The 18,552-nt window shown below is 35.1% G+C and overlaps 1 protein-coding gene across 2 annotated transcripts in view; it reads right to left on the bottom strand.

Annotated features, from left to right (window-relative positions):
- TLK1 (tousled like kinase 1) overlaps positions 1 to 18,552 on the bottom strand; it is a 153,398-nt gene that overhangs the window by 25,837 nt on the left and 109,009 nt on the right. For both annotated transcript variants that reach the window (XM_068544925.1, XM_068544926.1), the window contains one exon: positions 4,889 to 4,955. In XM_068544925.1, coding sequence (XP_068401026.1) covers positions 4,889 to 4,955 — 67 coding nt within the window. The remainder of the gene's footprint in view (positions 1 to 4,888; positions 4,956 to 18,552) is intronic.

Here is an 18,552-nt window from a genome sequence, read left to right as displayed (position 1 = left end):
AGGCACAAGGAGAGATGAATGCCACATCGCAAGGAGCAAAGGAGAGAGAGAGAAAGAAATGGTGTCAGGTGGCATGTTGGATGTGATTTTTGTTTTAGTAGAGATTGAGATGACTGTAATTGTTTAGCTGATTCCTTCGGTCTGCAAAGATACACTTGTGTTGGTGCTGATGGTTCTTGACTAATCCTGTTTCAATTACAAGTTGGTTATGTTTTTCCGATAAAAATTTCTGACACTTATATTCAGGGCTTCTCTCTCTCTCTCTCTCACACACTCACACACACACACACACCCACACACACACACACCCCCCAAAACACATACATTAAAGCCAATCCCTACAATACTATCTAATATTCCGTATTGAGATGTCAAATCTTCTATATGCATTCTCTCCAACTAATCAAATATTTAAAATCCAGAAGACAAAAAAATTCGAAGACTAGAAAATAAGGAGCAACACCTCCACATGCTGTTCACATCACAAACTTGAATAATAGCAGTGGCATGACATAGTTATTGGTCCCAATAACTTTCAAATTTCTTACTTCCTCTTTATTTTGGCATATTATGATTGGTAACTTGTATCTTTTAAATAATAATATGACTACAGAGATAATCTATTACAAGGAAAACGGTTTTTCAGGGATTTTTTTAAAAAGTTGTTTGTGTTAGTTTAGTAACAATTCTTGGAAAGCACATCCATGTAGTTTTCTTCAATTCCAGAATAAAGATCTGAACTATACAAACAACAACCTAGCAGAACTCCTCAAATCACAAAGATAAATGACTTTCCCATAACTAGAATGTATCAAAGACTGGTATCAAAACAGGATCAACCATAAAAGCTAACTGGTATGTGGTTTATTAGTTTCCTTAAATCCAGAGATTCCACATGTGGCACAGGTGGAATGGGATTTTAAATGGGATTTAGTTGCTCTGCCTCAAAGGAGCAACTTTTTGAAGACAGGAAATTATTCCCATTGCAACTACAAGCTTTTAATGAGTGATAATTAAGGAAGTTTGTGCATAATTACTAGCAGCAAAAAAGTTATTTTTTAATAAGTTTTAGGAATAATTTGTACAGTCTCCATATACTTTACTATATAGTTCTTTTCCGTTCTATTCAATTAAATCTTTAGCTCTATAAAAGGTAAAATTATACTAGAGCATATTCACACATTTTAACCAAAAAAAAGTGCTTTCCCTGTTGACCTTTAAAAATAAACTTAGAATGAAAAACAATGAAGCAGCTAATAATAAAGAAATATTCTAGTTGATAGAACAGTCACTAACAGGATACCCAAGGAAAGTAATATATAAGAGAAAGAAAGAAGTATGTGTGTGTGAAAAACTTAACTGCTCTCCTTTATCTGCAATGAAAATGAAACAGCATGTTTCTGGGAGAAAAGAAAAAAGCAAACATTCACACTACTCTAAGAAACAGGCAGAGAAAGCTACAAGTGACTTAATTCTTCTGAATACAAAAGGATCAACTTGCTATTTATCTACAACTAGAGAACTGTAGGAATAAAGCGTAAGGGTACTGCCACTGAAACAGGAGAAAAGAAAAAAAAGAAAGAAATAGCAGTGAGAAAAGGTTCAAGTTTTCGCTTTGCCAGTTACTAGCTGTATTAATTCAGACAAAGCAAACAGAGAAGATCTTGGCATTCAAATTTAACATTAATGTTCACTTTAGAATGGTTAAAACTTCAAAGTGAAAAAACTGTAATATTATGTAATCCTCCTGAAATGGGAATTTGCATCGTGCCTCATTTAGGCAGTGTGGAAATAAATCACTTAGTGAATGAGTGAGCAATAACTTCACCAACTGATTAATAACTAAAACAATAAATATTAAAAAAAGATGATGCTGCATAATAACTTTCCTAATTTCAAAAGAAAATAGGCCCTTAAGTAAGTTTACATTTACTATTTGGTGGTTACCAGAAATATGTATTTATTTTAGCCATGGACTTACTGCTCAACTCTCATTTGTTACTCTGTCACATTAACAGATTCATTGGATTTGGATTTATTATGTTTCTAACCCTACAGAATAGTATAGAATATGAACTGAATTTTATGATTTATTCAATGGTAAATATACTTTCTCATATTTCAGCTTCTCTATTCAATTATTATGATTATCTTTATGAAATACAATGCACATCATAAATTATTTATCTCAAGAAAAAGTAAATAGGCCTTCTAGTCTCCTATGTCCAAATGGTATGGGTTTCGTCAGTGATGGACATTTTTTTCCTTTGGTGTCAACAAATTTAATAATTCCATTTAACTTCAAGAGTTTTTATTAAAGGGAGAGTGAGAGTCACCTTTGCTAATGCAGGAGTATGCTGGGCTCCATATCTAAACCCTAAGCTGATGTAGGTCACATGATTAATTCCTATGCAGGTTACATGGACACCAAATACTCACAGATCAGATCCAGCCTATGGTAGAAGCTATATAGTTACATGTCAGGGTATAGTTCATGTTGGCTTAAGATAGAGGTGATAACATCTTTTCTTTCAAGTCAAGCTTGCTCTCTCTCTATGTGTTAAAAGTGTCCAATCTACCTGTGTTTTAGAAAACAAAATGACCTATTTTTAATGCCCTACTTTCCAACTGTGCTTTAGAATGCCAAATAACTTATTTTTAACAGATGTAACTGAATGATTATTATTTTTAAATTGTATGACTCAAAAATTAATACCCAGTGGTAAGTAGACACCTGCTATTTATTTGTGCTCTAAGGTGACACTACTTACTCAATTTTGTTCTCTGTGTGTGCTACTAGCAACTTTCTTCATAATGCATTCATTCTCCTCACCCAAAATAGTCTTTCAGAAGAAAACGTGAGAATTCAAAAGACATGATAGTATATTTCAGCATTAATTCATCCACTCTCCCAAAATATTCCATGATGGAGATCAAAGAAAAGTAATGTTGTAAATTGGTTAAGAAGAAGATAAAGTTAGAAACCTAAAACTGCTCAGTAAATTTGATAAAAGCTGAAAAAAAATAAAATAGGAGAAAGATTATGGAGGGGACAATTATTAGAAAGAATGAGTAAATACAAAAAATGGAGAAGTCAACCACTGGGAAAGAAGATAATATGGAGGTTAGAAGAAAAGGTGTAGTAATCTACAACAGCTTACAACTGTTTATATAATATCTAGACATTTAAGTATATGTACCTCACTTACAAAATAGAAGTGTTTCAGAGAAATGAAATATTTTCAATGTACCAGGAAAGCTTTAAAATCAACCAACCACCCACCAACCAAAAATAAAAACAAACCCTCCTCTGAATCCTTTTAAGTGTTTTTGTAATACAAATAGCTGATTGCTAATTAAACTGCTTTATAATTTCAGATTTTATAATAAGTTTTCATAAAATAAAACACATGTAAAATCTCATCATTAGAAAGAGTAATTTGAAATTTACTATTCTATGTGAAAATAATAACCCTCCAGTTAATTATATTCTTTAGTATCCCATTATCATGAGAGGCTGGTTAGAAAATAATTGATAAATCTTTATATGGGACATCAAACACAGGTCTCTATGAATTTATTATCAAAATAGCATAGGTGGGCAGACAAATACTTGTACTAATTCTTAACTACAAAATCCCCTCTTCCCTTCTGTAGTCCCATTACAACTCCATCGGATACAAAACAGACTGAAGTTGCCTACTCATACCAAAGAGCAAGAGAAATGTGAATAATTACAACAGAATACAAAAACAAAACAGAGCAGAATAAATCATTTTAGAATTTACTGTTCAAGTAGTTTAGGTTGAAACTTTTCTGAGCAGGGGCATAGACAGATATGACATAGTAAAGAACACTAACACAAATTACACACACATATATATATGTGTGTGTATATACATATACACACATACATATGTACACAAAATATAATTTTTTTCTGTTCCCTGTAGTTAAATGGCAGGGATCTGAAGCACAGTGATAACATTCCAAAAACAAAGACATCTGCAGTGAGATGGCGGCTGCTGCAAGGATGGGTTTCTCTGACCTACCTTACCCTACCCCAGGGAGATGGCTTCATAGATACTATCTTCAATTAGTTCACTAACTCAGGTTTAGCTATTATTCAGCCTATTAAAAAAACGTAAGTAACGTGACAAGCAGAAAGCAGAATTTAAAAATTGGATCAAAGGAAAAGAATTTTATATCTGTCGGTAACTTCATTTTGAGGGGGAAAATCTACTCTATTATTTCTTTGAAGTGGTTTGAACTAAAAAACAATGAACTGATTACAATTTCAGAGTTTACAAACAAGTACAAAGCTACACATTATAAAAATTTACTAATAACATATAGCAATGTTTTTCTAAATTATATCATTTCGTATTATTACTGATGATCAGGTTCTTCTAAATTTGCCAATGTACATATTTTAATTGAAACACTTAATTGAGCATTCAATATCTTCAAAGTTAAGCCAAAGAAACATCTTTGTTATTAATTTATACTTATTTCAATTTATTATGAAATGGACACAAACAATATGGAATCTTACGTTTCATCTTAAAAATGAAGCATTTTTTTACAAAAAGATAGCATTTAACAGAGTAATCGTTAAGAACCTGGAGGTCTGGCCAGGAATCACTCCTCCATTACAGGGACATGGTATCATCAGCATCTCAAATGTCTCTAAGTTGCCACAAGGTAAAGGAATGTTATTTTAATATATTCAACATAAAAATGCATCTTTAATGCCCCTCTTTTTTGGTCCAAAGTTTTTAATTTGGGTGCTTTCTCTCTTAAGTTTTGACTTCTTCAATAAGAAACTTATAACACAACTTCCCACATCCTCTGGTAAACTAAAAAATCCAGCATATGCTTCACGTACCTTTTTGAGATGTCCTAGTCTAAGTTTGAAAATTTCTTCCTGTTCATGATATTCTGCCAAAGTCAACCTGTCAAAATGAAATTGTAATTCTAGATATTAAGATTAACACTTATTATTTCTTATTAACAACCAACAAAAAATAAGATAAAATTAATCAAATGGAAATACTAAAATGCTGACAACTTTCAGCCCAAAATACATAAGCCAAAAGTATTCCTCAGAATACATCTTATTGAAGGTATTCTTCAGAATACATCTAATACTTACAGATGGAACAAACTGACTGATCCATAAATTCAACAACTATTTAATGAGTACCATGAATCAAGTGATATTCTAGAATTTAGATCTTAAGGATACAATGATAAAGACAGTTTCTCCTTACACTCTGGTTTGAACTTACACTCCATAGTGGGGGTAAGAAAGCAGAAGAGAAACAACTTAGTCCAGAAATAAAATAATCCCAAATAACAGTAAGTGTTATGAAGAAAATTAGAAAGGGTGGTGTGATAATGACTGTATTACACTAACTTGCACTGAGTTTTAGGGAGGTAATCTTGATCTAAATATCAAAAAGGACCTAGGGGAGTATGTTCTAGACATAGGTTAAAACAAGTACAAAGACACTAAGATGGATACAGGTTGATATATGAGAAGAGGAAAAAATGCAAGTATCAGATCATAGTCAAAGAGGCTGTCAGCAAAAGACGTAAAGCAGTGGGGCAGCTTCTGTACGGACTTTTAGACCAAGCAAAGAATTTCATTTCACTTTAAGGGTACTGGGAAATCACTGCAAAGGGAATCAGTCCAATTTGGGCACTGGTTTAAAAAAAGAAAGAACGAAACTAAGACATTTTTCCCTTCTCTGCTTCCATGTGCTAGTGAATAAATGAGATATAGGGATGCTAAAACTATAGTCAAACCACCAAATTATTAATAAATATAAACAGACATAAGACTTGAAAGTATTTTATGGTTGTTTTATTATTAATTTCAAATATTCCTATATAAATTTGAAAAATAATTGCAGCTAACCCTTGAACAACAAGGGTTTGAGCCATGAAGGTCCACTTATACTAAGATTTTTAAAAATAAATACATATTACAGTACTACATGATCTGTAGCTGGCTGAATCTGTGGATGCGGAACTGCAGATACAGAGGCCAGTTGTAAAGTTATGTGATCAATTTTCAACTGTGGGAGGGGTGGAGCCCCAACCCTCATGTTGTTCAGGGTTCAACTGTAGCTTAATGTATGTAGAACCATAACAAGACATATACATATTATAACATTTCCTAAGAAAAAATGATTCTGTATCATTAAAGTGAAAGAAAGAGAAAAAAAAACCACTCACCAACAAAACAACTTCCATTTCATACACCAATATTGAAAAAATTGCTTTTATCTATCACATTCAAGCCCTTGTTTGTTTACTTATGTGTTCTGGGTGTATTTGGTTAAGCTCCTAACCCAAGTATGACTTATTTATGCTTGGTGCAGGCCCCTCAGCAACATTCAGTATAAATGCTATTTCCCTTTAGCTAGATGCTATTAAATTTACTAATTCTAAGGAAAGGGTATTCAAATGAAACAACAAAAAACCTCCAAGAAATTCAGTTAGCATTCCGTTAGAAATATCTTAAGAGTGAAAAAATAAACATTTAAAATTAAATCTCTCTACCCAGTCTTAGGTTAATACAACCACTGGATTTTATTATACTGAATATAGCAGTATAGTTGCAGCGGCTGCTTAAATTCAGAGAACTAAATGTTGCATTGTGAATGTGAAACATTCACGCAGATGGAATGAAAGAAGAAGGGGGTAAGGTGATATTTTTAAAAAATGAGGTTTGAAAACTAAAATCGATAATATCTCAACTAGCCCAGTAAAGTAAAGCCATAGGAATTTTGGCAAATAGCTTCTGGATTGGCATATATGCCACCAATGGAAATCACCTGTATAACAATATCATAACTTCCTATTCCTAAAATATGGTTTTAGGCCCACTGGTAGACCATAGGATGGGCTCAGAACTAATTTTTTAAAAATATGTAAATATTTTGTTTGTTTCTATACAGGAATAAAATACAATTCTATAGTTTGGTTTTTACTGAGTTAAAGTATAGCTAAATTTAGTATTCATAAATTAAAATTCATATGACTTAGTTTCCTGAAATTTTTGATACTGTATTCTAAACTAAGAAGTTTGGCTATCATGCAAAACTGTACAGCTACTACACACACAGATGGCTGGGAATTTCTGCAATTTGGAGGGAAGATATTTTGTTGTCTTGAGTTGGTAGTAGTTTTCAATAGCTACTTTTCTTCTGAGTTAATAATAAATCAATGTCAATTAACTCCATGATGACTTAGTTTGTTGAATACTGTTTGGTTAATCTTGTAGTATAATGTAATGCATATTTGCTATTTACTAGCATTTAGTTCCAATTGTTAATATGTTTGTGCTGTGGTTCAAATATAAATCATCCACATCCCTATAGCTAAAGCAAATGCACACAAATACTCCCTTCCCTAATTTACTTAGTATAGTGATACTTCATTGATTTCAAAAGCTTTGACCTCAGAGCATTATTTTATAGGTCTAATCCTAATATGAAACACATACAATTCTCACTAAAGGTTAATGGTAACTTTCAGCAGCAGCAGCAGCAGAACTTTGCTATTTCCTTACTGCATTTTGATTATTACTACTATAAAACTTCAAATAAACAGTAAAAAATATATATATGTATATATATATATATATATTAATTTCTCTCTGCTTGGTTTTAAAGCATCAATAAGCAGATTTCACAGACAGTATTAAATACTGGGCTACTGACTTTCTTGGGCAGTGAGTTACCATTTTGCAATCATGGATATCTAAAAATAACCTAGGGACTTGCCTGGTGGCGCAGTGGTTAAGACTCCACCTGCCAATGAAGGGGGCACGGGTTTGATCTCTGGTCTGGGAAGATCCCGCATGCCGCAGAGCAACTAAGCCCGTGCGCCACAACTACTGAGCCTGTGCTCTAGAGCCCGCGAGCCACAACTACGGAGCCTGCGTGCCACAACTACTGAAGCCCGCACGCCTAGAGCCCGTACTCCGCAACAAGAGAAGCCACCACAATGAGAGGCCCACGCACCCCAAGGAAGAGTAGCCCCCGCTCGCCGCAACTAGAGAAAGCCCGTACACAGTAACGAAGACCTAATGCAGCCAAAAATAAATAAACAAATAAATAAAGACCTCTTTCCTTTAAAAAAAATAATAAATAAAAAAAATAAATCATCTTAAAATTTGTATGGAGAAACAAAAGACCCCGAATAGCCAAAGCAGTCTTGAGGGAAAAAAACGGAGCGGGAGGAATCAGATTCCCTGACTTCAGACTATACTACAAAGCTACAGTAATCAAGACAATATGGTACTGGCACAAAAACAGGAACATAGATCAATGGAACAAGATAGAAAGCCCAGAGATAAACCCAGGTACCTAAGGTCAACTAATCTATGACAAAGGAGGCAAAGATATACACTGGAGAAAAGACAGTCTCTTCAATAAGTGGTGCTGGGAAAACTGGACAGCTACATGTAAAAGAATGAAATTAGAACACTCCCTAACACCGTACACAAAAATAAACTCAAAATGGATTTGAGACCTAAATGTAAGACCAGACACTATAAAACTCTGAGAGGAAAACATAGGAAGAACACTCTTTGACATAAATCACAGCAAGATCTTTTTTGATCCACCTCCTGGAGTAATGGAAATAAAAACAAAAATAAACAAATGGGACCTAATGAAACTTCAAAGCTTTTGCACAGCAAAGGAAACCATAAACAAGACGAAAAGACAACCCTCAGAATGGGAGAAAATATCTGCAAACGAATCAACGGACAAAGGATTAATCTCCAAAATATATAAACAGCTCATGCAGCTCAATATTAAAGAAACAACCAACCCAATCAAAAAATGGGCAGAAGACCTAAATAGACATTTCTCCAAAGAAGACATACAGATGGCCAAGAAGCACATGAAAAACTGCTCAACATCACTAATTATTAGAGAAATGCAAATCAAAACTACAATGAGGTATCACCTCACACCACTTAGAATGGGCATCATCAGAAAATCTACAAACAACAAATGCTGGAGAGGGTGTGGAGAAAAGGGAACCCTCTTGCACTGTTGGTGGGAATGTAAATTGATACAGCCACTATGGAGAACAGTATGGAGGTTCCTTAAAAAACTAAAAATAGAATTACCATATGATCCAGCAATCCCACTACTGGGTATATACCCAGAGAAAACCATAATTCAAAAAGACACATGCACTCCAACATTCACTGCAGCACTATTTACAATAGCCAGGTCATGGAAGCAACCTAAATGCCCATCAAAAGACAAATGGATAAAGAAGTTGTGGTACATATATACAATGGAATATTACTCAGCCATATAAAGGAACGAAATTGAGTCATTTGTTGAGACGTGGATGGATCTAGAGACTGTCATACAGAGTGAAGTAAGTCAGAAAGAGAAAAGCAAGTATCGTATATTAACGCATGTATGTGGAACCTAGAAAAATGGTACAGATGAACAGGTTTGCAGGGCAGAAGTTGAGACACAGATGTAGAGAACAAACATATGGACACCAAAGGGGGAAAACCGCAGTGGGGTGAGGATGGCGGTGTGCTGAATTGGGCGATTGGGATTGACATGTACACACTGATGTGTATAAAATTGGTGACTAATAAGAACCTGCAGTATAAAACAAACAAACAAACAAAAACAACTAATACTAAACTTTCTTTGGGTTATTTGTATGGAAATATGTTAATATAATGTTTCAGACATTACATGAAATTTCTAAAAATCTTATATATTCTGGTATAATGTTATAAGTCATAATTCTAGTTATTACTTTAAAATGTATATCTCAGAAATAACGAAATTTCCTTGTCAATTGCATTATTATGAACTTTCATGAAATCTTTAACCGTGGTCATTTTTAAGTCTTTTGTCATTTACAGACAGTTCTGGGTGTACTCTGATGCTTTTGCAAAAATGTTTCTATAAAAGGGTTTCATCTTCAAGGAATTCATGGAAAAGACTCTGACAAGTACAGGTTTCTGGTAACTGACTATACTGTGGAACTGAATGAATAAGCATTTTCAGAACTCTAATGGAAAACTCATGAATTCATAAAAGTGCTAACAAAAGATCAAGATGAAAAAAAAGAATTAATTACATGGGACTGAGTGAACTGATGAGGATGATTATAATTTTTGTGACTTTCTGTTTGAATAATAAAAAAAAAAAATCCCACAAGGATTCATAGGCAAAAAATATACAAATCAATTTTCAATGCAAAGTAAAGGAGCTGTTACAATGGAGGATTACTGGACTGAATGTCAATATTATGACATAGTATGATTGTGTTTCGTGTTTGGTAATTGCAATCATTGTTGCTTTTGTTGTGGTCATCCATTTACAATGCTTGGTGTCAGTTTATTTATCTCTTGTAAAAATAAAATACAGTGTGTGTGTGTGTGTGTGTGTGTGTGTGTGTGTGTGTGAAAATAAATAAATAAATAAAAAATAAAAATAACCTAAAGGAATTTATAAACACTCTCTCCAGAAAATTTCACATATACATAATTTTGGAGTTCAAAGATACCAGTTTAAGAATTCCTATTTCTGTCTCACCAAACAGAATGCAAACCCCCAAACAGCAAGAGACATTTCTTACATTTCTTTGCACTTCCCTATCAGAAAGTACCTGACATGTATTAGCGTTTTAGATATTTCTGTTGTCTACTTCCATTAATGAAAAATACTTTTAGATAAAATGTAAATGTATTTAGATACAATTAATTGAGGATGATCTTCTTTAAAGAAACCAGATTTTATTACATATATGAAAAGAGCTAAGCTAGGAAAATATTAATTTTAATGACTTAATTGCCACGTCAATTTATTTTATGATGTGCTTTTTAAGATGCTTAAAAAACATCCACCCCCTTAAACAAGTCAGTTGCTTAAATTACTTAGCAAATCTCTTAATCACAGAGAGTGCAAAGATAAAGTCCAGTCCCTCCGTATATGAATCATATCTGCTATTATAGGCTGAATATTAATATTTTATTACACATTTAGGTACATGTATTAGGAGCATGCTAAAGCTCTTAAATAAAGCTGTTCAGTAGATTAATGTAAAAGTATTTAAAAAGCCATGAAATGTAAAACTCAAACATAAAAACTTAACCCCTGATAACCTGCCACAGTGAGTATGAATGAATGAGAATTTTATTTTTAATTCAAAAATTGTTTTACAAGAGTTTAATAGAAATGTAGGATGTCTGCAGAAGTAACCGTAGAAATAACAGAAAACAAGGAATACATATTTCAAAGAAATTTGATATTCAATTCTTTAAAGAAGTTCTGTTTAAGCAGGAAACTACCCTGAAGCCTCAGAGTTAAGGAATACAAGCTCTGGTAAACAAACTGTTAGAGGCACTTAGGAAAAAAAAAAGTATCAAGCCCATTTATTTGTACAATTTAGCAAACCTTTATTGAACATTTAACTATGAACCACATGTTGAAGATTAGATTTTTTTAAATGAGGGAGGAAGCCGATGAGACTACTCTGCCTTTAAAGAGCCCTAAAAAAAAAAAAAAAAGAAGTTTCTAGTTTTTTTCTAGTTTTCTAGAAAACTAGAAACTAGAAATAGAAGAAAACTTCCTTAACATGATAAAGGGCATTTATTTAAAAAACCACAACTAACATCATACGCAATGGTGAAAGAATGAAAGCTTTCCCCATAAGGTCAGGAACAAGACAAGAATGCTTTCACCACTGCTGTTCAATATTGTACTGGAAGTCCTACCAGAGGAGTTAAGTAAGAAAAAGAAATAAAATGCACTGAAATTTGAAAGGAAGAACCAAAACTATTTCTCTTCACAGATGATTTAACTCTGTATGTAGAAAATCTCAAAAAATGAACAAGAGCTAATAAATTCAGCAAAGTTCCAGGGTATGAGATCAACACACAAAAAGCAGATGTGTTGGGCTTCCCTGGTGGTGCAGTGGTTAAGAATCCGCCTGCCAATGCAGGGGACATGGGTTCAAGCCCTGGTCGGGGAAGATCCCACATGCCGCGGAGCAACTAAGCCCGTGTGCCACGACTACTGAAGCTCCCGCACTCTAGGGCCCATGCTCCACAACAAGAGAAGCCACCACAATGAGAAGCCCGGTGCACCACAACGAAGAGTAGCCCCTGCTCGCCGCAACTAGAGAAAGCCCGCGCGCAGCAATGAAGACCCAACGCAGCCCAATAAATAAATAAATAAAATGATTTTAAAAAAATCAGACGTGTTTGTATACACCAGCAATTGAACAATCTAAAAAAGATATTAAGAATACAATTCAGGGCTTCCCTGGTGGCGCAGTGGTTGAGAATCTGCCTGCTAATGCAGGGGACACGGGTTCGAGCCCTGGTCTGGGAAGATCCCACATGGCGCGGAGCAACTAGGCCCGTGAACCACAACTACTGAGCCTGCGCGTCTGGAGCCTGTGCTCCGCAACAAGAGAGGCCGCGATAGTGAAGAGGCCCGCGCACCGCGATGAAGAGTGGCCCCCGCTTGCCGCAACTAGAGAAAGCCCTCGCACAGAGATGAAGACCCAACACAGCCAAAAATAAAATATAAATAAATAAATAAGACCCGGCACAACCAAATTAAAAAAAAAAAAAAAAAGTAAAACTATTAAAAAAAAAAAAAGAATACAATTCAATTTATAATAGAATCCAAAAGAATAAAATACGCAGGAATAAATTTAACTCAGGGTGACTTGCACACTAAAAACTACAAAATATTGCTAAAGAAATGAAAGCATACTAATTAAATGAAAGGACTTCTGTGTTCATGGATTAGAAGACTTACTATTGTTAAGAGGGCAATCCTCCCCAAAGTGATCCACAGACCCAATGTAATCCTGATCAAAATACACGTCACCCATTTTACTAAATAGGAAAGCTGATTCTTAAATTCATATGGAAATGCAAGGGTCCTCAAACAGACAAAACAATATTGAAAAAGAAAAAGTTAGAGGACTTACACTTCCTATTTCAAAAATTAAAACAAAGTTATATTCATCAAAAGAGTGTGGTACTGCCATAAGGATAGACACATACTGTATGATTCTTTTTAATGAAGTATCCAGAAGAGGCAAACAGACATAGAGAAAACAAACATAGAGAAAGCAGATTATTTGTTACCAGGAGGATGTAGGGAGGGAGGAATGGGGAGTGATTAATTAATGGGCATTAGGTGTTCTGGGTGAATAAAATGTTTTGAAACTAAAGGGAGGTTGTGGTTCCATGACATTGTGAACGCACTAAATGCCACTGAACTGTATGCTTTTAAGTGGCTACTTGTATGTTATACAAATTTCACCTCAAATTTTTTTTTTTTTAAGTATCACTGGGAAAAAGAAACGGGGGTGTGTGGGAAGGATGAAACTAGTCTGCCTCTGAAGAGCCCAATGTTCACAATAGAATAAAAACTGAATTGAGAACTAACGACTTACACCAAGTGCCAGTGTGGTGTGTAGAGTAATGGCCCCATAAAGATGTCCACATCCTAATCCTTAGACATGTGAGTACGCTAAGTTACACAGCAAAGGAGAATTAAAGTAGCAGATGGAATTAAAGTTGCTAATTAGCTGACTTTAAAATAGGGATTTAGGGACTTCCCTGGTGGTCCAGTGGTTAAGACTTCACCTTCCAATGCAGGGGGTGCAGGTTCAATCCCTGGTCAGGGAGCTAAGATCCCATATGCCTCGCGGCCAAAAAGCCAAAACATAAAACAGAAGCAACACTGTAACAAATTCAATAAAGACTTTAAAAATGGTCCACATCAAAAAAATCTTAAATAAATGAAATAGGGATTTATTCGGGATTACCCTTTGGGGATGTAATTACAAGAGGCCTTAAATGCAGAGAGAAGGCCAGACATCTCAGAATCACAGTGACATAACATGAGAAAGACTTGACTTGCTACTGCTGGCTTGCAGATGGAAGGGGATCACGAACCAAGCAGGGCCTCTAGAAGCTGGAAACGGCAAGGAAATAAATGGGTTCTCTTCTAAAGTAACACAGCCCTGACAACACCCTGACTTTAGCCCAGGGAGACCCATTTTGGATTTGTGATCTCCAAAACTGTAAGATAATAAATCTGTGTCGTTTGAACTCACTGAATTGGTGGTAATTTGTTACAGCAGCAGTAGGAAACTACTACAGATCTTGGTACCTGGAAATGGGATGTTCCGATAATAAACACCTAAAAATGTGGAAGCGGCTTTGGAATTGGGCAGTGGGCAAGAGCCTAGGAGAATTTTGAGGAGCATGATTTAAAAATAACCTTAGACTGCCTTGAACGGACTATTAGCAGAAATACGAATGTTAACAACTCTGCCAAGTGAGGATGCAAGGAATTCCATGAGGAGCACAGTACGGAAAACACAAACAACCTCAGAGAACACCTAAACTGTCATGAATGGACCGTCAGTAGATAGTAGAGGTGCCACTGGTGAGAACTCAGAAGGAAATGAGAAACATATTCTGAAAACTGGAGGAATCCTTGTTATTATGAAAGGAAGCTTAGCAAAACTGTATCCTATAGTTATGCAGAAAGCCAAACATGTAAGAAATGAATTTAGGAGATTTCCAAATAGAGTGTTGAAGGTGTGGACTGGTCTCTTCTCACTGCTTATGTTACAATGTAAGAAGAGAGAGGTAAACTGAAGGGGAGACATGTTCAACCAAAAAACCCCCCAGGATTTAATGTTTTAAGAAATTCTCATCTTGTTCAGAGTACAAAATACACCAAAATTGAGATTCATGGTCAAAGCTGCTCTTAAAAAGGAGGATGTAGCTGGACAACCTTTTGCTAATACTCCAGAGAAGTCAGGATATTCATCACATAAACAGTCTTTAAAAAGATGAAGTGGGTGACTCATAGATCCTCTTAGCCTTCTCCGCAGAAGCCAAAAATAGCAATGAAATTATCTAGAAAAGAATCATGGAGGATCCTCTTGTCTAATGGAGTGAATCCTTGTGTCATACATGAAAGATCCACAAGATTCTTGAGAACTTTATACCAGCAGAAACACTACCAGCTTGGAGTTTAAGGGACAGAGAGAGTACAAAATGGAAGGCTGTCAAACACTCAAAACTCTACAAACAAGAAACTGGTTGAAAAAGCTACTCAGCAACAAATACAGGCTAACCTTCATGAAAAAGAAATCTTCATGAAAAACGCTCAGAGGACAGAAACTTGCAGAGCCACACGCTACAGAAAAATTATTACCAGACCTTGAAACCAGAGTTTGCCTGGATGGATTTCGAAACTGCTTGGGATCAGTGACACCTTTAATATTTTTCTGTTTGAATGGAAAATGTCTCTAACTCTTATCCTATGCCTGTCCCCATCACTGTATTTTGGGAAGAGATAACTTGTTTCTTGAGGTTCACAGATTAAGAGGAATTGTTCTCAGCGTGGATTATACACAAAGTCTCACTCATAACTGATTTAGATAATGAGATTTAGAATGTTTAAATTGATGGGATTTAGATAAGATTTTTAGATGTGGAGTTAAGGCTGTAATGAAGTTGAGACTTGGCAGATAGGATAAATGGATTTTGCATGTGGGAAAGATGTGCATCTTGGGTCAGAGGGCAGATTGTGTAGGTAGAATAATGACTTTCCAAAAATGCCACATCCTAATCCTCGGGACTTGTGAATATGTTTAAAGGCCAAGGATTAAATGGGATTAATATTGCTAATTAGCTGACCTTAAAATAAAGTGACTATCTTGGATAATACAGCTATGAGTACACAGTGTAAAGAAAAAAATTTTTTATCTGAAGGAAACTGGGAGAAGGCACAGAAGAGGTAACATCTAAGCCTGGTTAAACAGGAGCAGCAGAAAGAAGCCAGGAGGAAGAAAGAGGGCACACAGGGGCATGGTGACTCAGAAGCACAGCATGCAGACGTGCAAGCAAAAAGAAAAACCAATGTATACTGTAGATTAAAGAAGTTATCTTCTACTGTTTGCTAAGAGTTTAAAGACAGATCAATGCTGAATTTTATATATTTTGGCATCTATTAAGATGATCATATAATCTTTCCCTTTATGTAGAAAATTACATTGATTTTTCTTATATTAAACCAACCTAGCATACCTGGAATAAATCAAACTTGGTCTTGATAAATTATCATTTTTATATATTACCTGTTGGGTTGCTAATATTTTATTTAATATTTTTGCATTTACTTTTTTAAAAAAATTTATTTATTTTTAAATTTATTTTTGGCTGCATTGGGTCTTCATTGCTGTGCGCAGGCTTTCTCTAGTTGCGGTGAGCGGGGGCTACTCTTCCTTGTGGTGCGCGGGCTCCTCACTGCGGTGGCTTCTCTTGTTGTGGAGCACAGGCTCTAGGCACATGGGCTTCAGTAGTTGTGGCACGCGGGCTCAGTAGTTGTGGCTCGCGGGTTCTAGAGCTCAGGCTCAGTAGTTGTGGTGCACGGGCTTAGCTGCTCCACAGCATGTGGGATCTTCCCGGACCAGGGATCGAATCCGTGTCCCCTGCACTGGCAGGTGGATTCTTAACCACTGCGCCACCTGGGAAGTCCTGCATTTACTTTTTTTTTTTTTTTTTTCCTGCATTTGCTTTTAAAGGCAATATTAGACTATAACTTTCCTTCCTTGTACAGTCTTTCTTGAATTTTGAGAAGACTGTACTGGCCTACATAAAATAAGTTGGAAGTATTTCTGCCTTAGCTACTCTTCAAAAGTTTTTAAAAGATTAGCACTATTTCTTCCTTAAATGGTTGGTAGAATTCATAGATGAAGTCCTCTGTACCTGGAGTTTTCTATGATCAAAGATTTTAATTACAGGTTAGATTTCTTTAACAGTTACAGAACTATCTGATTTTGTTTCTTCTAGTGTCAATTTTGTTAAGTTGTATCTTTCTAGAAATTTAACCATTTCACAAAAATTTTAAATTTAAGTCATTTACAATATTTTGTTTTCCTTTTAAATACCTGTAGACTCTGTAGCAACATTCCTTTTTTCATTCCTGATAATGGTTGTCTTTTCTCTCTTTCTTGTTTCCAATTTTATTAGTCCCCCTCACCCACAAAAAAACCCCACACACCTTTTTTGGATTGGTTGATTCTCTATATTGTATGTTTGTTTCCTGTATCAAAATTTCTGCTCTTTTCTTTCTTCTCCTCCTTCTGTGGTTAATTCTGCTCATCTTCTGACTTACTGAAATAGATGTTCAGTTTATAAAGTTTTAGTTTTTCTTCTTTTCCTATATACGTATATAAGGCTATAAATTTCCATCTAGATATTGTTTCAGATTTATCTCACAAATTTTTGCTATGTAGCAATTTCACTATCATTCATCTAAAAATGTCTTCTCATTTCCATTGAGACTTTTGCACTATCTTTTTTGTTTCTGATTTCTAGTTTAATTCCACCGTGGTCAGAGAACATATTCCATACGATTCCAATCCTTTAAGTTTCACCCATGAGTTCTACCAAACATTTAAGGAAGAAACAATGTCAGTCTTACATAAACTCTTTCAATCCTTTGAAATTTGCTGAGGCCTGCTTTATGACCCAACATGGTCAATTTTTATAAAAATCCATGTTTAAAAAGAACATACATTCTGCAAATGTTAGGAGGTTGCATGCTCATTAGGTCAAGTCTGTCAATCCCACTGAATTTTTCTATACCCACATTATATGTTCTGTTTTATATTGTTTTATTTTTATCTACTTGTTCTATTACTAAGACATGTGTGTGTTGAAATCTCCCATTATAATTTGTGGATCTGGCCATATCTCCTAAAAGTACTGTCAATTTTTTATCTGTCTTGAGGGTATGTTATTATGCACACAAATTTAGAATTACTATATGTTCCTAGTGATTTTACACTTTTATAGTTATGAAACAATCACCTTATTTCCTGTTATTGTTTTTGCTTTAAATTTTACTTACTGTGTCTGATATAATACGGCTTTCTTTCAGATGGTATTTGCCTAGAATGTTTTCTTTCTTAACTTTTATTTCTAATATGTTTTTTCCCCCTTTGGCTGCTTTTGAGAATTTCTCTTTGCCTTGATTTTCTGAAATTTCATTATCATGTGTCTGAGTGAGTATTTCTTTTTATTCATCCTACTTGGAATTCTCTGGCCTTCATGAATCTATAGACTCATCTTGCTCATCTGTTTTAAAATATTCTCAGTTATCTAATCTCTAAATATTGCTTTTGCTCCATTCAAGATTGTCTTTCTACAGAGTCAGCTGACTTGTCAACAGTAATAATTTAAGTCAGAAGACAGTAAAATAATATCTTTAAATAACTACCAACCTAAAATTCTAAAACCAGTAAAGGGACTTCCCTGGTGGTCCAGTGGGTAAGACTCCACACTCCCAATGTAGGGGGCCCGGGTTCAATCCCTGGTCAGGGAACTAGATCCTGCATGCATGCTGCAACTACAGAGTTCGCATGCCACAGCTAAGAGTCTGCATGCCACGATTAAGAGTCCACATGTCGCAACTAAGAGTCCGCATGCTGCAACTAAAG

This window comes from Eschrichtius robustus, chromosome 5 (assembly GCF_028021215.1).
Source record: "Eschrichtius robustus isolate mEscRob2 chromosome 5, mEscRob2.pri, whole genome shotgun sequence".
NCBI classification, from domain to species: Eukaryota; Metazoa; Chordata; class Mammalia; order Artiodactyla; family Eschrichtiidae; genus Eschrichtius; species Eschrichtius robustus.
Note: the sequence above shows the minus strand (reverse complement) of the source record. Positions and strands in the feature narration are given on the sequence as shown.